Here is a 25,763-nt window from a genome sequence, read left to right on the forward strand (position 1 = left end):
TAGGGCTGGGGGTGTAGGTCAGACATAGAATGCCCCTAGATTCAATCTCTAGTACCAACACATTAAAAAAATCAGAACTAACATTTAAAAAGCAAGCAATTTTATCTACACACAACATAGTCATATGGCCACAATCCCATAAAAAATACTTTATGTGTACAAGGAAAAGAGCTAGAAGGAAATGCTCCAAAATGTTAATAGGATTCTACATGACAGGAAGGCGGTTGCTTCTTGGTTTTCTTTACACTGTTCAGTACTTCTAAATATTTCCTAGAGTTTATTCATCTTTTTTTTTTAACGATCTTATTTTAAAATAAGCCATTTTGGTACATTTTTACTTTTAAAAAAGAAAAGTAAAAATAGCCATTAATAAGCCATTTTGGTACATTTTTACTTTTCAAAAGAAAATCTGTGAATAGAAATTAGTAGACTTGGGCTCTTTCCTTCTCAATGCTACAGTTATTTTGTGACCCTTTCAATAATCAGCTTGGAATCATTATTCTCAGCAATAAACTGAGCATATATTATTTCTTCACATTTCATTAGGTTATTGCAAAACTGAAACGGGATAAATGGGAATGTTGTGTTCATATGCTTTATATACCAAAAGAGCTTTTATGCCTTTTTGCAGAAAAAAATGGAAATTGTGACCCATGAGATGTCAAGTGACTAGTGCACAGCACCAGAAAGGCCTAGAAAAGGTTGGCCATTCTGTCCTCAATAGACCAGGGCACAGGGATTCAAAGTAAACAAGATCTGAGCTCTAAGCATCTCATACACTCATCTATAACTATGACATTTAATAAGTTTGACTTCACACAGATTTCCTATCATTTGCTTCCCTTTGGAATACAATGTCATGAAAGCACAATGGAGGCGCCTTAAGTATGGTCCTATGAACCATCACTTGAATATGCTCATCTCAACTTGACTGTTTCATTCTAAGCCTTCCCTAGGTTAAAAGCAAGTAGGAAAAAATATGTGCTACTATAAGCTGAGTATCCCATATACAAAAATGCTTGTGACCAGAAAAAAGTGTTTCAGATTTCAAAATATTTACATATATTTAATGAGATGTTTAGACCCAAGTTTAAACTCAAAATTTGGTCATGTTTAATATATCTTAAATACACAGCCTGAGAGTAACTTCATACAATATATTTAGTGAAACCATTTATTTTTATTTTTTATTGGTGTATTATAGTTATACATATTAATGGAGTACAAGATGGTAGAGACATACATGCACACATCTCCCAGTTAGCCCTTACCCAATTCCCACCCCATTCCCTCCTCCTCCCTCCTTTTCATGTTTGGTTTAGTGATTGACTTTGATATGCCTATTTGCCAGGCAGGGTGGCACACACCTGTAATCCCAAGATACTTGGTAGGCTAAGAAAGGAGGATTGCAGACTCTCACAACCTAGTGAGGCCTTCCCTGTCTCAAAATAAAATATAAAAAGGGCTGAGGGTGTTGCTCAGAGGTAGAAAGCCCCTGGGTTCAAACCCCAATACCACAAGAAAAAAGCCTTTTTTTTTTTTTTTGCTGTACGGGGCTGAAACCCAGGGGCGTAAATTCTACCACTGAGCTACACTCCCAGCCCTATTTTGCATTCTTTTTTTTAAAACAGGGTCTTACTGAGTTGCAAAGGGCCTCACTAAGTAGCTGAAGCTGTCCACAAACCACGATCCTCCTGTCTAAGCCTCCCAAATGGTAGGATTACAAGCATACGCAACCACGCCTGGAGGAAATGTATCATAACGGCAACTGTCTGAATTAGACATCTACAGGTTAGATCCTAGCTCTATCAGAATTAATAATGGTACCTGTCGTCACTGTGAGTTACTATAACTAAATAAAATTACATACACAAAGTACTTTTGTGCATAGCCATCCCAGTTAACATTAGTAACCTTGATTCATTAGGTATTCAATGTACACTGTAATAAATGCCTGAGACTTCTCCACACCTACCTGCACACACAAATGCTCACCAATTACCTCCACATTTCAGAGAAGTTAACTTACATAGCTAGTAAACAACAGAATACATTAACACTCAAGGTGTTCTAACTCCAAACTCTTTTCCTCCTATAATAGTAATAATTCAAAATATATTTCCTACTAATGTCTTGCTTTTCTATATGACATCAAGGTAACTTCCCAGAGATTTAACTCCTTAATCAGGCACCCCTTGGTGCCTAACCATATTGATAAACAGTTTTCAATTTCAGGAGTAATCCCATCTGAGACTCAGATTGTGAGATGTACTTTAAGAGGTTCTTTAAGCTTTAATATATGTGGGATCTTATAAAGTTAGTTTTGTTTCTGCTTGGAGTTATAAAATTCTCAGTAATACCAAATACAGCTCTTTTAAAGTAACATATAAGTAGATATATATCAACATGTATATAAACAAACATACGGACAAGTTTATATTGGCAATTATATATTAATAAAGACTTGTAATCACAGTACTTGGGAGGCTGAGACAGTACGATCTCAGGTTCAAAGCCAGCCTCAGCAACATAGCATGGCTCTCAGAAACCTATTAAGTTCCTGTTTCCAAATAAAGAAATAAAATAGGGCTGGAGGCATAGCTTGGAGATAGAATGCCTCTGGGTTCAATCCCAAGTACCAAAAAAGAAATGAAGGAAAAGAAGACTAGAAATTGAGCTCATATGTAGAACACTTGCCTACCATGCATGATGCCCTAGGTTTGACTCCTAGAACCTCAGGAGGAAGAAAAGAGAGAGGGGAAGGGTAATTTCACTAAAATATGGAGATTATCCAGTTGCCAGCTCACCTGTTAGTGGAGCCCCATGAAAACTCTGTGATCCTTGATATCCATCAGACACTGGGTCTGGTCCATAATTCTCAGTGGGCCAACGATGAGGGGATGCTGAGTTACTGCTATTTAGTTTCAGCTCCTGCATTTCTTTCTATTGGAAGAAAAAAAGAAAAATAATTTTAGCCATTTAGATAATTATGTCAGAGTGAGAGGGCAAACCTAACAAATATTTAAAATAAGCTGGGCATGATGGTGTACACCTGTAATACCAGTACTTAGCAGGCTGAGACAGAAGGGTTTGAAAGTTTGAGGACAGTCTTAGCAAGTAGTGAGAGTTTCATTGACCTAACAAAACCTTATTAAAAAAAAAAATAGGGCTGAGGTGTGTAGCTCAGAGGTACAATGCCCAGGTTCAATCCCCAGTACCACAAAAAATAAATATACATACATACATACACACATACTTGATGATGTCCTTCAAGAAATTCCAGTGAAATCTGTATCCAGGACATGATCCTTAATTTGTTAAAACTTATCCACTCCAATTCCTTCAGTCCAATTCTAACCTAAACAAGTAACTTCCTAAATGATCCCACCTCCATTTCCATTCTATACTTGCCAACATTAGTCTTTGTAATGCTTGGCTCTAGCCAAGACACTTCCAGCTCAAAAACATAAGGCCTACAAATTAAAACCTCTTTTTCTGACATTCATGGTCCAACTTTTTCCCCAACCATCCTTCCAGGGTCTCCGCTGTTTTCTTCAATCTATCTGGACTAATCACTCAAAATCAACTCTTGATAAAAAGCCATATGAGGTATAACAACTACTAATTCTTAAGGTGACACTCAAATGATCCACCAGTAAAAAGAAAACAACTGATATTTGCTCAGAATTTATCATGTACATATGTACCAAGCAGTATACCTAAGTGCTTAATCTTTACATGCTACTAAGCAAGCAATATAACTCATATGTTAAAATGAGAAAAATAAATACTAAAAAGAACACAGAAGCTGTTTTCAAAACACAACTCCTGATCCCTAAACAACATGGAGTATATACAGCAGCTATGTGGTGAGCCATCCAACTTCTCATACTTATAGACAACGAAATGCCACACACCTTATCCAACTATGGAACCTAAAAATATTTCTCCTTACAAAAAAGGGCACTCATCAAGAAATTGGTTCTTTTCCGACCTCTTCAAACCACACATACTGTCGTCTCTTATTAAAAAAAAAAAGGAAAAAAAAATATTGGAGAGGGGTCAAGAAGGCTGCGGCGGATGCCAGGATACTGGAGATGCAGACAAAACTTATCCAAATGAACTGGAACTTTTGGAAAAATTCCCTGTGAAGGAGGACTGCTTCTTCTCTACATTCTTAAGAATCTTGGACATCACCTGTAAGGAGAGAGTTTAGCGGAGACCAAGGAGGAAGGCGGTGTTGGAAGCGGTCTCTGTGATGACAGTGGAGACTTGTATTCAGGAGAGGCAGAAATCTGACCCTACCAACCTTATTTTTTGAAGAAATTACACCAAACATTGAATGCTACCGTCACACATGCTTAGGAACACTGGACAACATTCAGAGTGGAAAACGAGCTTGGGAAAGATTTGAAATGGTGGAGGCAGTGGCAAAGGCAGTGGCTAGTACACAGGGGAGGCAGAGATCTGATGCATTACACCTGGAACTTTTGAAGTAATAACCCGAGGCAGAATGCTACCACCACGCACCCTCAAGAACGTGGGACAAATGGCTAGGCGAAGAGGGTGCTCGGATTGGAGCTTGTCTAGGGGTGAGGCCGGCGACGGAGACAGCAAAGCTGGGATTGGAGCCTGCCGTGAGGCAAGGCTGGTGCTGAAGCCTCCGAGGCCGGGATCAGAGCCTGCCAAGGGGTTAGGCCGGTGCTGGGGCCAGCAAGGCCAGGATCGGAGCCTGCCATTAGGCAAGGCCAGTGCTGGGGCCTTAGAGGCTGGGATCGGAGCTTGCTGAGGGGTCAGGCCGGTGCCGGGGCCAGCAAGGCCGGATCGGAGACTGTCATGAGGCAAGGCTGGTGCTGGGGCCTCCAAGGCCAGGATTGGAGCCTGCCAAAGGGTTAGGCCGGTGCCGGGACCAGTGAGGCCAGGATTGGAGCCTGCCGTGAGGCAAGGTCGGTGCTGGGGCCTCTGAGGCCGGGATCGGAGCCTGCTGAAGGGTTAGGCCGGTGCCAGGGCCAACAGCCGGCATTGGAGCCTGCCGTGAGGCAAGGCCGCTACTGAGGCCTCTGAGGCCAGGATCGGAGCCTGCCGAGAGGTTAGGCCGGTGCTGGGGCCAGTGAGTCTGGGATCAGAGCCTGCCAAGGTGTTATGCCGGTGCCGGGGCCAACAGCTGACATCAGAGCCTGCCGTGAGGCAAGGCCACTACTGAGGCCTCCAAGGCCGGGATCCGAGCCTGCCGAGGGGTTAGGCTGATGCTGGGGCCAGCGGCAGGCATTGGAGCCTGCCGTGAAGCAAGGCTGCTACAGGGGTCTCTGAGGCCGGGATCCAAGCCTGCAGAGGGGTTAGGCTGATGCCGGGGCCAGCGGCCAGCATCAGAGCCTGCCGTGAGGCAAGGCCAGTGCTGGGGCCTCCGAGGTCGGGATCGGAGCCTGCGGAGGGGATAGGCCGGTGCCGGGGCAAGCGGCCGGCATCGGAACCTTCTGTGAGGCAAGGCAGCTACTGAGGCTTCCAAGGCCGGGACTGGAGCCTGCCGTGAGGCAAGGCAGGTGCTGGGGCCTTTGAGGCCGGGATCAGAGCTTGACAAGGGGTTAGGCCGGTGCCGGGACCAGCGAGGCCGGGATTGGAGCCTTCCATGAGGCAAGGCAACTACTGAGGCCTCCAAGGCTGGGATCGGAGCCTGCTGAGGGGTTAGGCCGGTGCTGGGGCCTCCAAGGCCGGGATCTAAGCCTGCTGTGAGGCAAGGCAGGTGCTGGGGCCTTTGAGGCCAGGATTGGAGCTTGCCGAGGGGTTAGGCTGGTGCCGGGACCAGAGAGGCCGGAATTGGAGCCTGCTGTGAGGCAAGGCCGCTACTGGGGACTCCGAGGCCGGGATCTGAGCCTGCCGAGGGGTTAGGCCAGTGCCAGGGCCAGCGGCCAGCATTGGAGCCTGCCGTGAGGCAAGACCGGTGCTGAGGCCTCCGAGGCCGGGATCAGAGCCAGCCGAGGGATTAGGCCAGTGTGGGGGCCAGCGAGGCCAGGATCGGAGCCTGCTGTGAGGCAAGGCCTTTGCTGGGGCCTTCAAGGCCAGGATCGGAACCTGCCAAGGATTTAGGCCAGTGTGGGGGCCAGAATCGGGGCCTCCCATGAGGCAAGGCCACTGCTTGAGCCAGCGAGGTCTAGATCAGTCCACCGGGCAGCCAGGCCACTACTGGGGCCGTCAAGAGTGGGATCGGTACTTGCAACACGGCATGCAGGGAGAAATATCGCAGAAAATAAAAACCAGATGCTTCCCCTAATCAGCAACAACTAGGAGGAAAGGGGCAACAGGAAGAGGTTGAGTTATAGAAAGGGCCCTATAGCAAAGCAATTAAGGTGACCAATTAGAGGGACCAATGGAATAGGAGAGGATGGAGCCTCTTTAAAAAGCAGGAGGTACATAAACAAATGTATCAAAGTTAATCACCAAACAAGCATGGGATTAAGGGAGGGGTAGTGAATGGGATGGGGAGTGGATGAGGGCTAATTGGATGATGTATGCTTGTATATCCTCTCAAGTCTTATATTCCAATGTGATGTATGATAAATTAAAAAAAAAAGATCAGTGACTCTCAGGAGTTTGTGAGGGATGGAACAAATGAATAGGTGGTTCACAAAGGAGTAAGAGCAGGCCAGCTTCTCTATATGGGACTACAATCATGAATGCACATCCTTATATATGTGCCTAAACCCATAGACTATACAACACCAAGAGTGACTCCTGAGGTCAACTATAAGCTTTGAGAGGTGCCAATGTATTAATGTAGGTTCACCAATCCTAAGATGTATACCACTCTGGTGGAAGATACTAAAAGTCTTGTAATCCAATGTGATATATGATTACAATGCACCAATAAAAATAAATTAAAAAAAATAAAAAATAAAAAGTAAAATAAAAAATTCTCACTTTATAGATGAGACACCAAACAAAATAAAGTAATAAACTAGACCAAGATCATTAACCAGTGGCAGAGTTCATACCAGCTTCTTGTACAATGAGGATGAAAAAAATTGTACTTCCAATTCCAAAGAAGTAAAGCCCCTTTGAATGCTATAGTATAAAATAGTTAGGTGCACATAACTACTTCCACACATAATTAAGCCAAATTTATATATAGAAGTATTTTTAAAAAGGTAAGCCTTTTTTGAAGCCTAAAGATCCCTTTTCAATTTCTAGCTAGTATAATTGATATATTTCAGCGGTTCAATCAGTTAGAAACCTTCTATACCAGGAAACATGGTATGTTTTGGATAAAATTGTCTCCTCCTCCCCCTCCGTGTGTGTGTGTGTGTGTGTGTGTGTGTGTGTGTGTGTGTGTTTGTGTGTACCACCTACACTAGGTAAGCACTAATCCACTTAGCTACATCTCTAGAATTTTTTTGAGACTAGGTCTCTTTAAATTGCCCAGGCTGACCTCAAAATTCAATCCTCCTTCTTCAGCCTCCTAAATAGTTGGGATTATAGGCATTAGCCAACTTTATTTATTTTTGTGGAGCTGGGGGTTGAACGCAGGAACATTCGACCTCTGAGCTACACACACAATCCTTTATTTTTTTTAAAGTCTTTATTTTGAAAATTGTACTGGTTTATCTTTAAGCTTTTATCAGTTGTTTGTCCAATTAAACACTTCACCAGTATTTAGTCCAGGTTGTATAGATGATGTATTTGGATTATTGTCATTGTTCATCTACAAACTCAAAACATAATCATTTTAAAGTACCTTGGGAGTGTGTAGAGTGTAACTATAATAGCTTTATGATTCTGATGATGTTTTTTAAAAATAATAAAGTTGGATCTTCCATGTTACAATCACAAAATTAAAATCAGTATTTAAAAGTGGAAAAGTATTAAAATATTATGGACCAAAAAAATAAATAAATAAAGTCTTTGTTTTGAAACAAGAGTCTCATTAAGCTCTGGAGAGCCTAAGTAGCTGAGGCTGACTGCGAACCTGCGATACTCCCATCTCAGCCTCTCAAGTACTGGGATTAAAAGTGTGTGCCACCATGCCTGGCTTACCTTGGCCCTTTTTTTTTTGAAATAATTTTTTGAAATAGGATCTACCTAAGTTGCTATGACCAGTCTAGAATTCATTATCCTCTTTTTATCCTTCCCATGTACTGGGATTACAGACATGTAGCACTAAGCCCAGCCAAAATCTCTACTTTTTTTTTTTTTTTTTTTTTTTTGGTGGTACTGGGAATGGAACCCAGGGGCTTTTCTACTTCCAGGCTAAACTCCCAGACCTATTTTATATTTTATTTGGAAACAGGGTCTCACTAAGTTGCTGAGAACCTCACTAAGTAACTGGCTGGCTTTGAACATGTACGATCCTCCTGTATCAGCCTCCCAAGCAATCATGTACCACCATGCCCAGCCAAAGTCTCAATTTGTGAAGGACTCACATTTTGTGAAGGGTCAGACACAATAATTTCAAAAGTATGTTAAAGTTCACCAGGTGTGATGGCACACACTTATTATCACAGTACCTGGGAGAATAAGACAGGAAGATTACAGGTTCAGGGCCAGCCTCGGCAATGTAGTGAGAAACTTCACAACTTAGTGAAACTCTATTTCAAAATAAAAAATAAATAGGGCTGGGGGTTTAGCTCTGAGTTAGAATGACCCTGGGTTCAATCCCCAGTATTATAAAAAAGTAAATAAATAAAAGGAGCCGGATATGGTGGTACATCTTTGTAATCCCAGCATTTGGGAGACTGTGACAGGAGGATCACGGTACATGACAGCCTCAGCTACTTAGTGACATCCTTTCTAATTCAGTGAGACCCTGTTTCAAAATAAAGAATAAAAAATAAAGGCAGGCGTGGTGGTGCACGCTTGTAATCCCAGCATTCGGGAGGCTGAGACCTGAGGATCGCGGTTCGCAGACAGCCTCAGCTGCTTAGTGAGGCCCTCTGCAACTCAGTGAGACCTGGTTTCAAAATAAAGAATAAAAAATAGGGCAGGAGGTGTAGTTTGGAGATCGAATGTCCCTGGTTTCCACCCCAAGACCCGAAAAAAAAAAAAAAAAAAAAAAAAATAGGGCTGAGAGGTAGAATGCCCCTGGGTTCCACCCCAAGTATCACACACATACACACAAAATGACAGCCTCTGCAACATGGCAAAACTCTTAGTAACCCAGCAAGACCTTGTTTCAAAACAAACAAAAAAATTAAAAAGAGCTGGGGTGTAGCTAAGAGTTAAAATGCCCTTGGGTTCAACCCCCTTTAACATACACACAAAAATGGTAAGGATCAAGAGAGAGGTATGTAAAACAAGGTAGGATTCTACACCAGTAAGGCAAAGGGACACTCTAACAAACTTCCATTTACCTTAATTGCCTCTACTTGTTGGCAGATCATTTTCAGTAAAGAATTTTGATCTTCTGCCCATCGAGGTGGTGTTTTGGGAGAATACTAAAAACAAAAATCAAAAATAACAAAAAAAAAGTATTTAAAACATTTAGAACTAAAACATTCTATAATGTAAATAATTCTTTGCCTAACTTACCTTGTAACTTTTACTTGGTGACAGAGAATATTTGGTGGGAGATGGTGTCGAATGCTTTATTTCTGAATCTGCATTTCGCAAACAGCCATTTTTATAAAGAGGACCCCCTTCACTATAGTCTTCAAGTTCCTGCATTACTGAGTTGAGCATCTCTTTTACAGACTCCAGAGGCACAGGCAACTAAAAACAAAAGGAATTGAGAAATTTCGTTTACTAAATAAGAATTTCAACATAAATGCAAAGAGTCTATCTTAGCCAGGCATGATGGCGAGTGCCTGTATTCCAAGGACTTGGGAGAATGAGACAGGATTGCAGGTTCAAGACCAGCATTAGCAACTTAGCGAGCTCCTCAGGCATCCAGCGAGACCTGGTTTCAAAATAAAAAATGCTGTGCTGGGGGTACAGGATGGAGGTAGACTGTCCCTAGGTTTAACCCCCAGCAACACACACACACACACACACACACACACACACACACACACACACACACACACCCATAAATACATTCTATATTAATATATTTTACTTTTTCCTTTCCTTTCTGCTTCTTGTTTTGTTCTGATTTTTTTTTGTAGAAACTGAACCCAGACATCCTACCTCTGACCTACATCACACCCCTTTTTATTTTTATTCATTTTTTTTTTCAAGCAGGGTCTATGTTGCTGAGTCTTGCTAGACTGCTAAGGCTATCCTCGAACCTGTGAGCCTCCTATCTCAGCCTCCCAAGTACTGGGATTACAGGCATGCACTGCCATACCCAAATAATTTTCCTTACTTTTTAACCAGCATTTTATACTTTAAATAATAATATATATGAAAGTTTTAGGGCTGGGTGTGGTGGTGCACGCTAGTTATCCCAACATTCAGGGGGCTGAGACTGGAGGATCGTGGTTCACAGACAGCCTCAGCTACTTAGTGAGGCCCTCTGCAACTCAGTGAGACCCTGTTTCAAAATAAAGAAAAAAGATAGTGCAGGGGATGTAGCTCAGAGGTAGAACATCCCTGGGTTCCATCCTTAGTACTACAAAAAAGAAAGTTTTTTATCATCTCAAGTCTTCTTTTCCCAAGTCTGCCCTATTTCTATAAAGTCTATAGGCTGTAACAACAGTAGAGGAATGAAAACTTAGCCAATTTTTCCACATGAACAAAATAAACAAGTTACTAATTTTTCTAAATGATTTTGAATGAAGAAAGAAATGTAGACAATAGAATGTACCCAGAAACATAAATCCAAATCTAGGAGCAGCAACCCAAAGTAATCAACAAAGCACTCAGAAGGAGCCGGGTGTGGTGACACATGCAACAGGAGGATCTCAGTTCAAGGACAGCCTCAGACACTTAGTGAGACCCTGTTTCAAAATAAAGAATAAAAAATAGGGCTGGGGGTATAGCTCGCAGGTAGAATTGCCCGAGTTCCATCCCCAGCATCGCAAGAAAAAAAAAAAAACACTCAGAAGGAAGTATGAGCATTACTGAATGCCATTATGACAGTCTCGACTTGTGGACAGCTGGAAAAGTCAAGAGCACGTGATAGAAGAGAAGAAATGCTCTGAAACTGTTAGCAGTAAGTTTTCATGAAAGCAAACTTCATCATTAACTGGTTGAAAGTTTACAATATTTGTTTTGATTATACTAAGATAATAAAAATTATCTACCATAGAAAGCTCTTCTAATTCTCCATGTATATTCTAAGAGTATATACTCAGATTACCAAGTTTAAAAAAGACACACCATCTAAGACAAGGCTTAATTAATCACACACACACACCCTTTCTACATATCAATTATAAGGTGCTATTTTATGGTTTGGGAATTACCAAACTACAAAGCCACAGTAATGGCTGCATACAGTGGCGTAACCCTGTGATCCCAGCAACTTCAGATGCTAAAGCAGAAGTCTCATAATAAAAATAGAGCTCAGTGGTGAAGCACCGTGAGTTCATTCCAAGTATCACGAAAACAAACAAAAAATGGACAGAGAAATTTATCACCCAGTTTTCAGTACTCAGTTATCAGTAATTCTAAACTAGAGACAACAATCTGCAACTTACTTTCTGGACAACTGAAAGATTGGAATCGCTGTCATCTAAAATCTTTATTAGGTAGTCCCTGGTCTTTCTCAGGTAATTTTTGCATTCTTCCTGTTCTTCAGGAGAAAGAGCATCATTTTCAATGTCCTCTGCTTTCCTGTGAAAAATCTACACAAAGAATGCTTTTATGAATCAATTTAAATAAAAAAAGCCTCTTAATTGAAGTACTGCCTTTACTTACCAGTGCAAGATTCCAGTAAGAAACGACATTCTTTATAGATTCAAAAGCAGTCATAGCATCTTCTATATTCCCATTAACCGCATCCAGTATGGCAAAAGTTATTTGTGCATCTTCTTCATATTCACCAATTTCAGAAGCCTATAAACACATTTAGTTTTTAGTTGAAACTTCTCCTAATAAGAATATCAAACCCAAATGACCTCATGCTTTTGTATATTGTCAACAAATGGATTTAGAAAGCAATTACCTAAATAGCAACACAATTTATTTAGGCAGTTAATATTTCCATTTCTTTTCTTGTAAATTGAAAATATAGTTAATTTGCAAGGAGATTCTCTGTTACCTGAATGTCCACACTATGAAAATGTTTAAACAGAGGATCAGTAGGTTCAGGAATACTGCTCTTCTTCTTGATTGTCTTTAACAATGGTAAAACTCTCTTCCAATAATGAACACTTCTGCCTATATAGTCCCGTTGATCATAAAAAGAATTAAGACTGCTGCCCTAAAATAGAAAATTGGGAGGACACAACCTTAAGAAATATATATGATTAGATCTAAAAACAAACACTAAGAACAAACTGGTTAAAATTTTAAGTCAAAACACCAAATGGAATCTCAAGTCATTTATTTGCCTGACTTCAAAAATAACTGAATAACCAACCATCATAGAACCAGAGTTAAGCCAAGTGCGGGGGTGCACGCTTGTAATCCCAGCATTCAGGAGGCTGAGACCCAAGAATCGTAGTTCGCAGACAGCCTCAGCTATTTAGTGAGGCCCTCTGCAACTCGGTGAGACCCTTTTTCAAAATAAAGAATAAAAAATAGGGGAGGGGTATAGCTTGGAGGTCAAATGCCCCTGAGTTCCATCCCCACTCACCAAAAACAAAAAAACCCCAAAAACAACAACAAAATTTTAAAAAACCCCAAAAGACAAAGTTAAGATCAGTATGGAGACATCTTTATTTTTTGGTATTAAGCATCAAACCCAGAAGCACTAGATTTTTTTATTTTGAAATGACACCCTTTTCTTAAAAAAAAAAAAAAAAAAAAAAAAAAAAAGAATTTTTTTTTGGCGGGTCTGGGGGTGGAACCCAGTAGCATCCGACCTCCAAGCTATACCCTCTGCCCTATTTTTTATTCTTTATTTTGAAACTGAGTCTCACTGAATTACAAAGGATGTCACTAAGTAGCTGAGGCTGTCTGAACTGCGATCCTCCAGTCTCAGCCTCCCAAATGCTGGGATTACAAGTGTGCGCCACCACGCCCGGCTTAAATCATTTTTTACTTTAAAACAAGTTGTTGATGGTCTCAACTAAGTTGCTGAGGCTGGCCTCAAACCTGAGATCCTCCTGTCTCATATACCCACATGCTGGGATTACAAGCATATATCACCACTCCCCATTAAGACTAAGTTCTAAACACTTTCAGTGATACTACCAAATGAGGCAGCCCAATCTGGTGTTGTGTTTTGTTCTTTTGGGGTATTGGAGATTGAATCCAGAGGTATTCTACCTGAGCTACAATCCCAGCAGCTCTACATTTTTGGTTTGAAACTAAGTTGTGGAGGGCCTCATTAATATCTGAGGCTGACCTTGAACCTATGATCCTCTTGTCTCAGCCTCCCAAGTATTGATTACAAGCATGCACCATCAGGCCAAGCTCCTATTTTAATTTTAGACAAGTTCTCACTAAATTGAGAAAGACAGCAAAGGCTGTCCATGAACCTGCGATCCTCCTGTGTCAGCCTCCAAAGTACTAGGGATTACATGTGTGAACCACCATGCCTGGCCCATTCTAACAGCTGCCATTTTTAGAGGGCCAAAAGCTCTCTCTCTAAAATGCAACAGTTTTGTCTAAAAGTTAACCAGCTACAGCCAATCCTGACAAAGAGATCTCAAATATTTAGAAAGGTCTAGAATGCCCTTACCTACAAAGCCCTAAACTAGTAAACATAAAAAGTATTCAAGCAGTAGCCCTGCACAATGAGGCATACCTATAATCTCAGTACTTGGGAGGCTGAGACAGGAAAATCGCAGGTTTGCAGCCAGTCTCAGCCACTTAGTGAGTCCCTCTGCAACTTAGTGAGAGGCTGTTTCAAACTAAAGAATAAAAATAGGGGCGGGCATGTAGTTCAGAGATAGAATGTCCCTGGATTCCATCCCCAATGCCACAATAAACAAATAAGTAAATAAATAAGTAAATAAATAAATAAATAAATAAATGGCCGAGATTATAGCTTAGAGGTAGAATGTCCTTGGGTTCAATCTACTCCCTCCCTCCTACTTCACTGTACCAAAAAAAAAAAAAAAAAAAAAAATACTGAGTAGTAAAAATAACAACTAGTACTTATATTGCATATACTATGAGCTGGACACTTTTGTTTGTGGTACGGGGAATGTAACCCAGGGGCATTCTACCTCCAACCTACATCTCCAGCCCTGTTTTTTATTCTTTATTTTGAAACATATCTCCCTGCTGAGTTGCAAAGGGCCTCACTAAGTAGCTGAAGCTGGCCACAGAACTGGATCCTCCTGTCTCAGCCTCTCAAATGCAGAGATTACAAGCGTGCACCATCACGCTCGGCTGGACACTGTTCTTGTGTCCAAGTATATTTAACTACCTCAACTCTCTTGCAGCAAAATTTACAAACACAAGTTTCATCTGGCATAACTTGAATAAGATGCTGTTCTTGGTTTTTAAAAATTAGAGCCATGTTGTTTTTTCAAAACCTCCTATTTTTAAAATGAACTCACCGTTTTCTGAAGGCATTTTGCCCAATGCACAAGCAGAGCAGGTTGAAGGCCATGTTTTTCCTGGCCTCTCAGAGTGTGTATTTCATGCTGAACCAGAAGTCTCAATTTTGCTGAGGTTCCAGGTCTAAAAAAGTTTTATTTAATAAAATTGCTTGAGTTCAACACCTTTAACTGCTGTCTCATTACAAACTAAATCTTCACAGAAGGATTAAATGAAATCTCTCATAAAACCTAGGCATTATGTTATGAAAATATTTTTGTTTTACTACTTACATTGCCTTTCTGTGAATTAGGTTACAAACTGCATCCCACCAAGATTTTTGTCTTTCTGTATAAAGCTGTTTACACACAGGCAAGGGCAGGCACAGTGGCTGATAGGAGTTGCAGTGAGAATTATATTTCTCCTTCAATTGTAAGTGACTGGTATATATTACGCCAAGCAAAAATACCTGTTGTATTTAAGAGAATTAATTTGTTAGGAAAACATTAAACAAAACTCAAAATATTAAATTTGTTACAATCGTTGCTTACTTCAAGATCTAAAATACATATGGATTCGGGTGCATTTGTTTCAAGTCTTGAGGTCTCTTGCGGCAAATGATGAAAGAGCTGTTTTAGCCATTTTCGAATTGCGGGTAAGGTATGCAGTGAGTTCCACTGTAAGCCAAGCCAGGTGAGGTGCTGAAGACTACCATTATGCGCTCGAATAGCACCTGGTATGAAGGAAAAACACTGGCTAAGGTTTTGGAAATTTCCTTTGTGCCATTAGTTTTGCCAACTAACAACTCACATAAATGTCTTAATTATAAATTGTGTTTCACATTAAATAACACAATAAATATGCCTCAATTATAAACCACTTTCTATTATCACAGACAGGGAAAATCTGATAAGCAAAATCTCATGTTCCTATTAAATGCATTCACACATTTTTACTAGAATTTTGTGGGGAGGGTATTGAAGATTGAACCCGGAGGTACTGTACCCAGTTCTTTTTTATTCTTTTTCTGTGGTACCAAGGATGGAAACTGGGGGCATTCTACCTCTGAGTTACACCCCCAGCTCTATTTTTTTATTCTTATTTTTTGAAACAGGGTTTCACTGAGTTGCAAAGGGCCTAAGTACCTGAGGCTGTCGGTGATCCTCCAGTCTCTGCCTCCCAAATGCTGGGATTACAAGCGTTGTCAACATGCCCAGCCCTCCACAGCCCTTTTTAAAATTTTACTTATCTAGTTTATGGTGGGTCTGGGGATGGAACCCAGGGGCATTTGACCTCCGAGCCACACACTCTGCCTATTTTTATTCTTTATTTTGAAACAGGGTCTAAGTTGCAGAGGACCTCACTAAGTAGTTGAGGCTGACCACGAACCACGATCCTCCAGTTTCAGCCTCCCAAATGCTGGGATTCCAAGCGTGCGCCACCACACCCGGCTACTTATCTATATTTGAGACAGGGTCTCACCAACTTGCTGAGGCTGGCCTCAAACGTGTGATCCTCCTGTCTTAGCCTCCCAGGCCACTGGCATCACAAGCATGAACACTTGTGCCAGTTAGAAATTTTACAAAAACTCAGTTATAGGGAAAGTTATTTTCCAGGCCAACTAACAAAATGATTCAAAAAACCAATCTTCTAACAAAGGCCAAATTATGAATGCTGACCTTACTTGGGAAGCTCAGACAGGAGAACTGCAGGTTCATAACCAGCCTCAACAACTTAGTGAGAACTTGTCTTCAAATTAAAGAAGAAAAAAGAAAGAAAGAAAAGAAAGAGGGCTAGGGTGTAGCTCAGGATACCATTGGGTTCAATCCCTAGTACCACAACCAAAAAGAAAAAAGAATGTGACATACCTCAGAAATCCTAAAGAAATCCCCCTGCCTTTTTTTTGGTGGTACTCAGGGTGGAACTTAGAGGCTTTCTACCTCTGGGCTACACTCCCAGACCTATTTTATATTTTATTTGGAAACAGGGTCTCACTAAGTTGCTGAGAGCCTAAGTTACATCCCTAGTACCTCCATAATAAATTTTGAAAAATTTTTAAAAACATTAGGCTAGCCGGGTGTGGTGGCACACGCTTGTGATCCCTGTGCTTGGCAGGCAGACACAGGAGGATCATGCAGGTTTAAAGCCAGCCGTGCTGGCTTAAGAGACCCTGTTTCCAAATAAAAATATAAAAAATAGGTCTGGAAGTATAGCCCAGAGGTAGAAGGGCTCCCAGGAACCCCAGTGCCACACACACACCCACACCCACACCCACACAACATAGGCTAGCCCACTATTATATACTAGTATAATAAAGAGATTGTTTCCTTCAATAAGAAATTTGGAACTTAAGCAGTTTATGGGATCCCAGCATTTGGGGGGCTAAGACAGAAGGATTATGATTCGTGGACAGCCTCAGCTACTTAGTAAGGCCCTTTGTAATTCAGTGAGACCCTGTTTCAAAATAAAGAATAAAAAATAACCAGCCTCAGCTACTTAGTGAGACTCTCGGCAACTTAAGTGAGACCCTGTTTCCAAATACAATATAAAATGGGTCTGGGAGTATAGCCCGGAGGTAGAAAGCCTCTGGGTTCCACCTCCAGTACCACCACCAAAAAAAAAAAAAAAAAAAGAGGCTGGGGTAGCAGCTTGGAGGTAGAATGCCCTTGGGTTCCATCCCCAGTACCGCAAAAAAGGTTTATGGGATTGGTCTGATCTTTCTGGCATTGTGACAGTTTGCAAAGGACAGCCATTCTCCTTGTCAAGCTGGTGGCATACACCTATAATCCTAGAACTTAGGAGGCTGACACAGGACAACTGCAGGTTCAAGGGCACCTTGGGCAATATAGTGAGACCATGTCTCAAAACTAAATAGTGCTGGAAAGAATCCTGGGTTCAGTTCCCAGCATCACCCCCCCCCCAATAAAGATAGTTGTCTCCTTTGCTTCAAATAATCTGTTTTTAGGGATTACTATAAAACTAATTTAAGATGCAGACACTTTATATATTAAAGTTTTCATCACAGTATAATTTTTAACAGTGAAAAAATGATACAATTTAGATGCAGAACATGGGGAATACAAAACAAATTATGACTTTATTGCGATTAAAAATATTTAGATTCAAAGTAGATATTATGGAAGTGGATTTATGAAAAAGTGAAACAAATTATATAAATAACTATTCAAAGAAAATTACATGTTACTCATACCCAAATACTCTAACCTGAAAAATAATCAAGTCATTCTTTTATTTTAAACCAGGGACATTCCACCTCCAAGCTATACACACAGCTCTAATTTTTTTTTTCCCTTTTCTTTTTCTTGTGCAACTCAGGGTTCAACCAGGACATTCTAGCTGCAAGCTATACCCCCAGCCCTATTTTTTATTCCTTACTTTAAAACAGGGTCTAAGTTGCAAAGGGCTTCACTAAGTAGCTGAGGCTGGCCTCTAACCTACATTCTAAGCCTCCTATTTAAGCCTTCCAAGTAATGGGATCACATTGAGTGTGCATTAACATACTCAAGATATTACCTCTGGGTAAGTAAATTACAATCTATTTTCTTCCTAATATAAAAGAATTAAGATGCAGAATATTACCTATGGAAAAAACAACTTACCAACATCATATCTAGCCAAATCATCAGGCTCCGGTGTTTGTACATCAATATTTCCAATATCATCACTACCAAGGAAAGATCCATCCTTAGGTGACTGACTAGAAAACAGAGCATCATACAGAGCAGACTGTCCACTTTTATTGGCAAAAGATTCCACAACCTCCTTTAAAAAATCTTGCTTGCCACGACTTAAGTTTAGCAACATGTGCCCTGAAAAACAAATTAAGTTATTCCTACCATTTTTTGATGAACGAAATACTGTATTTATCTCCTAACTATTTCCGTTAGATTATCAAGGAGAAAATAAAGTGATTATTTCAAGACCTTATCCTCCAAACCAAAATTAGAACTGAATAACAAAAGGGAAAAAGGGTGCTCCTTCAGAAAATGAATGAGTTTAGGTTTAATAGCATCTATATTTGTATAACAGAGCAAAAATGAAAGAAAAAATATATGAAAATTGCGGAAAAATATTTGCATTTTTGATGGAAAAAGTATACTATTTAAGTGGCCATAGAACAAGAAGCAGCCAAGACCTAACTGATTTGATAGGATGTGATAATACATGCCGGAATCTGGCTAATGTGAATTCTCCTTTCAACAGCTTTAAGATTGCTTTTTTCTAGGACCCACTCCAAGATATTCTATTCTATTCCAAAAGTTTTGAATGAAGAATCTATTTAAAAAGCACTTCTGGACTAAAGTACTGAAATATACTATGACAAGGAGGAACCCTGAAGACATGCTAAATGAAACAAGCCAGTCTCAAAGACCTCATTACATGACCACATTATATGAAATACCCAGAACAGGCAAATTAAAAAGAGAAGTAGAAGCCGGGCATGGAGGCACACGCTTGTAATCCCTGCGCTTGGGAGGCTGAGACAGGAGGATCGCACGGGTTCGAAGCCAGCCTCAGCTAACTTAGTGAGGCTTTCAGTAACTTAGTGAGACCCTGTTTCCAAATAAAATATAAAAAAGGTCTGGGAGATTGTCCAGAGGTAGAAAGCCTCTGGGTTCCACCCCCAGTACCACCAAAAAAAAAAAAAAAAAAAAAAAAAAAAAAAGAGAGAGAGAGAGAGAGAGAGAGAGAGAGAGAGAGAGAGAGAGAGAGAGAGAGAGAGAGAGAGAGAGAGAGAGAGAGAGAGAAGTAAGAACTGCCTAAAGCTGAGGAAACTGGGTGGGATTTTTTTTTTTTTTTGGTGAAAAGTGGGGATTGAACCCAGGGGCATTCTACCTGAGGTACACGCCCAGCCCTATTCATGTGTTTGTTTTTTGCTTTGGTACTGGGATTGTCCCAGAAGTATTCTAGCTCTGAGCTACACTCCCATTCCTTTTTATTTTTTGGTTCAAAACAAGGACTTGCTAAGTTAATAAAAGTCTCACTACTTGCTGAGACTATCCACAAACCTGGGACCCTTCTGTCTCAGCTTCCCAAGTACTGGGATTATAGACATGTTCTATCATGGTTAGTGTATTTTTTTTTTTTTTTGGTGGTACTGGGGTTCCTGGAAGCCCTTCTACCTCCGGGTCTCTTAAGCCAGCGTGGCTGGCTTCGAACCTGCACGATCCTCCTGTCACAGCCTCCCAAGCGCGGGGATTGCAAGAGTGCGCCACCATGCCTGGCTGTATTTTTTACTTTTGAAACAGAGTCTCAGTAAGTTGTAGATGGCCTCACTAAGTTGCTGAGACTGGCCACAAACCTGTAATCCTCCTGTCTCAGCCTCCCTAGTACTGGGATTACAAGCGTGCAAGGTATGGGTTTTCTTTATGGGGTGATGAAAATATTCTAAAATTCAATCAAGCCATTCAAAAATAAAAGTCATACAAAAACTCTCCTCAGTGTTAATTCTGGTCAGTTACGACTGTCTCTCAGTAAAATGGTATGCCCAAAGACACCACTGATTTTACTAAGTTTGACACCCTGAAAAAGTAAAAGGAAAACATAAAAGACAAAAAAGTAAAGTCTTCAGTCTAACTCCCTCAAAAAAGTAGGCCGCAAGTTAGAGGAGAAACACAAGAATTATTGACAGCTTTACCACAGACCAAAGCTCAAAGCAACACTGATTAAACACTACTTGCTCTTCACAAAATTCACTCAACTATATATAAAAAACATTCCCTACTAAAAGAATGTTTCTTCAGCTCACTATTTGATTCGCTAGCTGTCTAACCCACCTTAAAGTCTATGCAAAATCACAGGTGATATGTGGACACCTTTGGGTTCCAACCCAAACAGCCAAGACTGGGACTAACTCTACAAACTCCCAGAGCCTAAGAAAACGTATTTCTCCTAACTTTCTATGATCTTAGCTCTTTAAGAGATCCACCCATATCTTCATCTTTATATCCCCAGCAGTGTTTTGTAAGACACTGGTGTTAAATAATGAGCAAATGAATAACTATACTTGGCAAAAGTCTGAAATAGAATGGAGGCTCTAGCAGGCAGATAAAGGTGGGGGCTAAGGAATTATCTCCACTAGAGAACAAAGAGTATAAAATATTTCTTTTAAAGAATACGCCACTCTAATCTCTACCATACCTATTTTGTCCTTATGTGGCAAAAAGGAAAAAAAATTATGACAAACGTTCTCCTGAACAAAATGATCTAACACAATAAATTCTTTTAATAAAAAGAAATTCTTTTTAAAACAGTTAATACATTACCATTACCTGATTGACTCAAGCGATCATGGGCCATCATTTCCAGTAGATTCTGTCCAGCTTCTCCTTTAATTAACTTAATCTTTGGTCTTGGAACCTGATAATTTAAGAATTAAAGTCTTGTACTCACATTTCCACTAGTTAAATGTTCCCTTTTACTGTGTAGTAATTTTTTATAATGACTAAACATTTAACTAATGTAAATTTAATTAGAAAACAGTGAGAACCAGGAAATTCATAATGTATACAAGATGCATACAAAGAGCACTTCTGTAAAATTTCAAATAAAAGCACATTCAAGTTATATTCAGGCAAACAGAGAATCTAGTTATATTGCTTGTGACCCTGCATATAAACTATGCTAGTCAAAGAGAAAACAACACAATTTCAAATAGCACAGGTACAGCCTTTCTCTGAAAAGCCACTATGGACATCCCATTTTCAAAGAGCCTGGGCAATATGAGATATCACTGAGATAAACTAGAACCACCAAGAAAGTAAATGGACTCAGCCCTATTCTACCAAAATAAACAGAATGGTGAAGACATGATAGATGCCTTCATAAATTAAAATTATCTTGTAGTAATCCGGAAGTGATGGCATAAACTCTTAATCCCAGCATTTGGGAGTTTGGACAGGAGGATTGCAATTTGCGAACCGCCTCAGCTACTTAGTGAGATCCCTGCAACTCAGTGAGACCCTGTTTCAAAGTAAAAAATTAAAAAATAGGACTGGGGGTGTAGCTTGGAGGTAAGAGTGCCCCTGGGTTCCATCCTCAGTGCGGGGGAGGGGGGGAATTATCTTGTAGCAACCAGCTTAAGAAACATTTTTATTCCATATAATAAGGCACCAAACAACTGATATTAATGAGTTCTCTTGAAAAGTAGTGAACATTTAGTACTAAAAATATCCAGTCATAGGCATAAGCAACAACCCCCTTACAGGAGATATCCCCAAATGACTAACCACATAGGGGCTAAAGCTACTTTTAAATACCTTATAACTTACTTTTTTTCTTTTTCTGTAGTGCTAGAGATCAAATCCAGGCCTTCTACATACTAAGCTCAAGTTCTACTACTGAGCTACAACCCCAACCTCTATCATGACTTTAATTGGTGGTAGAAATGTAACTGGGTACAACCTCTATATGGCTGAAAATTTGGCAAGCTCTAAAATTATAATCACCCAAATATCTTTATCTAGCAATTCTTTAAGAAATTTATTTTACCCATATATTTAATATATGAAATGACACAAATTATTCATTGCTAAATTATAGCAAAAAATAAAAAGAACCTAATGCTCTGGTTTAAAAAAAAGAGCTGGGTGTAGTGGTACAAGCTTATGATCTCAGTACTTGAGAGGCTGAGACACAGGAGGATTGTAGGTTTACAATCAGCCTCAGAAACTTAGCAAAATCCTGTTTTGAAATAAAAAATAAAAAGGGCTGGGGTATAGCTCAGAAGCAAAATTCCCGTGGGTTGAATCCCCAGTACCACATACACACACAAAAGAATACAACAGTATATGTCTATATAGTGGAATAACATCAAAACTGAGGAAATCCTTTATATACTTGATAGAGAAATGCCTCAATGATACATTTCATAAAAAAAAAATTCAAGTAAAAAGAATGCTCAGAACATTTTACCACCAAGGGAGAAAAATTTTGTGTTTATGTGTATATGTGTTTTAATCACTGGTACATAAAACATTTCTTGGTTTTGGAATGTAGCTCAGTGGTAGAGTACTTGCCTAACATATATGAGGCTCAGGGTTCAATCCCCGGCACCACAAAAAATTTTTAAAGGACTCACAAAAAAGTAGTAACCTTAGTTTCTCCAAGGTAGAGAAGTAGACTGTAGAATAGATAGTAAGGAGTTATCATAATAAACTCACATTTACTACTTAAATTTCAAACCATATGAATATAATTACCTTTACAAAGATAAAGTCTCACTAGGTTGCTGAGTGCCTCCCTAAGTTGCCAAGGGTGGCTCCAAACCTGCAACCCTCTTGTTCTCAGTCTCCCAAATACTGGGATTATAAGTGTGCACTACCACGCCCAGCTTGACGTTCATTTTAACTTTAATTCTACAGGTTTATCTACATATTTTCATTACATACCAGAGCACACATCCAGGAGAAACACAACAAAATCATATTGAAAATCTGGGCGTGGTAGCACACGCTTGTAACCCAGCATTTGGGAGGCTGAGACAGGAGGATCATGGTTCACAGACAGCCTCAGCTACTACTTAGTGAGGCCCTTTGCAACTCAGTGAGAACCTATTTCAAAATAAAGAATAAAAATAGGGCGGGGGTGTGCCTTGGAGGCAGAAGGCCCCTCGGTTCAATCCCTAGTACCACACACACACAAAGTATTGAAATGTAAGTTACTATTATCAAACTCCTAAAACTGGAAAAGGTTTACCTGAAATGCTATGAGATAACACAATGCAGCCAGCTCAGAAAGAGCTCGCCACTGCACGTCACTATGCTGGCTCATTTTCAGGAGCAGAGAACCAGCATGCATGTAGAAATGTCCTTTCACCTCTAAGAAAGCAGCGGACAGCTCATCACTTCCACCCACAGAAGACTTGACAGACTGAAGGGCACTGTCAAACCTGTAATATTAAAATAGTAAACAGGTACTGTGTGAATAACCAATTTCCTTTTGTAACTCAAGGTTAAAATTAATAAATTCTATTTCAAGTTTCATTTTCCACATTCAGAATCCTAAATAATCCTTATTCTGTATTCCAGAAATTATGAACAATCTAGTGCTTATTTTTATCCTGTTTATTTACCAAACTATGGTTTCATAATGAAACCATAGAGAACCAAAGTTGGAGTTTCTCAAAATAGATATGCCATTTTCAAATTACAGTAAATAACTGACAGATATTTAAGTTCAAAATTTTAAGCAAAGCATAACTGTACTTCTTACTACATGGGATAAAATATAAAATAACTAATTATTTGTAACTCTTCTTGTTTCCAAAGCCTAACGATCCTCAAAATCCTTGCGCTGTAAGAACAATAGCAAATGCTCAGATGTGAAGCATGATTTTAAAATCACTTAAAAAAATGCAATCAAGGCCAGGCATGGTGGCGCACACTTGTAATCCCACCATTTGGGAGGATGAGACTGGGGGATCATGGTTTGCAGACAGCCTCAGCTACTTCATGAGGCCCTTTCCAACTCAGTGAAACCTTGTTTCAAAAGTAAAGAATAAAGGGCAGGGTGTGGTGGCGCACACTTGTAATCCCCCTGCTTGGGAGGTGGAGACAGGAGGATCGTGCAGGTTTGAAGCCAGCCACGCTGGCTTGAGCCCCTGTTTCCAAATAAAAAGTATAAAATAGGTCTGGGAGTATACCCCGGAGGTAGAAGGGTTTCCATGAACCCCAGTACCACAATAAATAAATAAATAAATAAATACATAAAAAAAATTAGAGCCAGGCATGTCGCTCAGAGGTAGAATGCCCCTAGATTCCACCCCTAGTACTGCAAAAAATAGAGGAAAAAAAAAAAAGAAAAAGAAAAAAGAAATCAGAGCAAAAGGGATTTACTACTCCTAGCAAATGAACTATAAGGACTTCTGAGGGTTCTGAAAGGTACCATTATCAAAGAATCCATGACTAAATTTATTGTTGTAATAGAACTAACTAGGAAATGGCCTTTTTCATACTGGTTTTCTCATGTTCAAGTTGGGCTTTTCAGAGTCTTGACATGTTATAACAGACTATCAAGTTGATGAAAAGCTAGCTGTGTTCCAGTAAGCCATATATTAAAAAGATTACAAAATGCAAAGTGAATAACAATTTTGTTCTTAGTTTTAGTTTCTAAGATAATAAATACTGATAAAAATAGCCCACAAAAAGCTGGGCGTGGTAGCATATGCTTTTAATCCCAATACTTGGGAGGCTGAGAAAGGAGGATCACACAAGTTCAAAGCCAGCCTCAGCTACTTAGTTGAGACCCTGTTTCCAAATAGAGTATAAAATAGGTTTAGGTGTATAGCCTGGAATTAGAAAACCCCCTGGGTTCCACCCCCAGTACAACAACAACAACAAAAAAAAAAAAAAAAAAAAAAAAAAAAAAAGAAAAAGAAAAAGAAAAAAAGAGCCCAAAGATCTTTGAGAGTTCTCAAAGAGTATGATCAAAAAAATTTGGGCCGGGCGTGGTGGCGCACGCTTGTAATCCCAGCATTCGGGAGGCTGAGACCAGAGGATCGTGGTTCGGGGACAGCCTCAGCTACTTAGTGAGGCCCTCCGCAACTCAGTGAGACCCGGTTTCAAAATAAAAAAGAATAAAAAATAGGGCAGGGGGTGTAGCTTGGAGGTCAAATGCCTCTGGGTTCCACCTCCAGACCCACAAAAAAAAAAAAAAAAAAAAAAAAAAAATTTGGTGGTGTATGTTTGTAACCCCAGTACGTGAGAGGTTGACAGAGGGGGACTAAATGTTCTTAGCTAGCCTCAACTCCTTAGTGAGGCCCTCCACAACTTAGTGAGGCCCTGTTTCAAAATAAAGAATAAAATATAGGGGTAGGGGTGTAGCTCAGAGGAAGAATGTCCCTGGATTCAGTCTCTAGTTATACACACACACACACAACTGAGTATATAAGTCCCATAAAACAAAACATCCCTATATATATGCTAAAATAATCTAAAACCTTAAGTAACTTATATCGTTCTTATCTTACCACCTTAGGACACTAAGTACTTTTCAAGAACACTACCTTACCCCTACACATAAGAAAACAATTTCCAACTAAATGGGCAGTCTCAACCACGGAGTGAACAACAAACATTTTCTGTACAGGTCAGAAACTAATCTGGCTTTGCAGACATGCAACCTGAAACAACCCCTCAATTCCACCCTTGTAATCTGTGAGAAGCCACTATTCATAAAGGCGCATGTTCTAATAACCCGATACTTATAAAACAGTC

The 25,763-nt window shown here is 40.1% G+C and overlaps 1 protein-coding gene across 5 annotated transcripts in view; it reads right to left on the reverse strand.

The window, feature by feature from the left end:
* The window catches only part of RGPD4 (RANBP2 like and GRIP domain containing 4), a gene marked incomplete at both ends in the record, with an annotated part of 67,610 nt that overhangs the window by 26,002 nt on the left and 15,845 nt on the right, over positions 1-25,763 (reverse strand). For all 5 annotated transcript variants that reach the window (XM_080711089.1, XM_080711090.1, XM_080711088.1 and 2 more), the window contains 12 exons: positions 2,808-2,943; positions 9,342-9,425; positions 9,520-9,699; positions 11,571-11,717; positions 11,791-11,928; positions 12,134-12,295; positions 14,547-14,670; positions 14,820-14,995; positions 15,078-15,259; positions 18,147-18,356; positions 20,820-20,907; positions 23,245-23,437. In XM_080711089.1, coding sequence (XP_080567215.1) covers positions 2,808-2,943; positions 9,342-9,425; positions 9,520-9,699; positions 11,571-11,717; positions 11,791-11,928; positions 12,134-12,295; positions 14,547-14,670; positions 14,820-14,995; positions 15,078-15,259; positions 18,147-18,356; positions 20,820-20,907; positions 23,245-23,437 — 1,820 coding nt within the window. The remainder of the gene's footprint in view (positions 1-2,807; positions 2,944-9,341; positions 9,426-9,519; positions 9,700-11,570; positions 11,718-11,790; positions 11,929-12,133; positions 12,296-14,546; positions 14,671-14,819; positions 14,996-15,077; positions 15,260-18,146; positions 18,357-20,819; positions 20,908-23,244; positions 23,438-25,763) is intronic.

The sequence above is a fragment of the Muscardinus avellanarius genome (assembly GCF_963383645.1).
Source record: "Muscardinus avellanarius genome assembly, chromosome: 15".
In the NCBI taxonomy this organism is placed as follows: Eukaryota; Metazoa; Chordata; class Mammalia; order Rodentia; family Gliridae; genus Muscardinus; species Muscardinus avellanarius.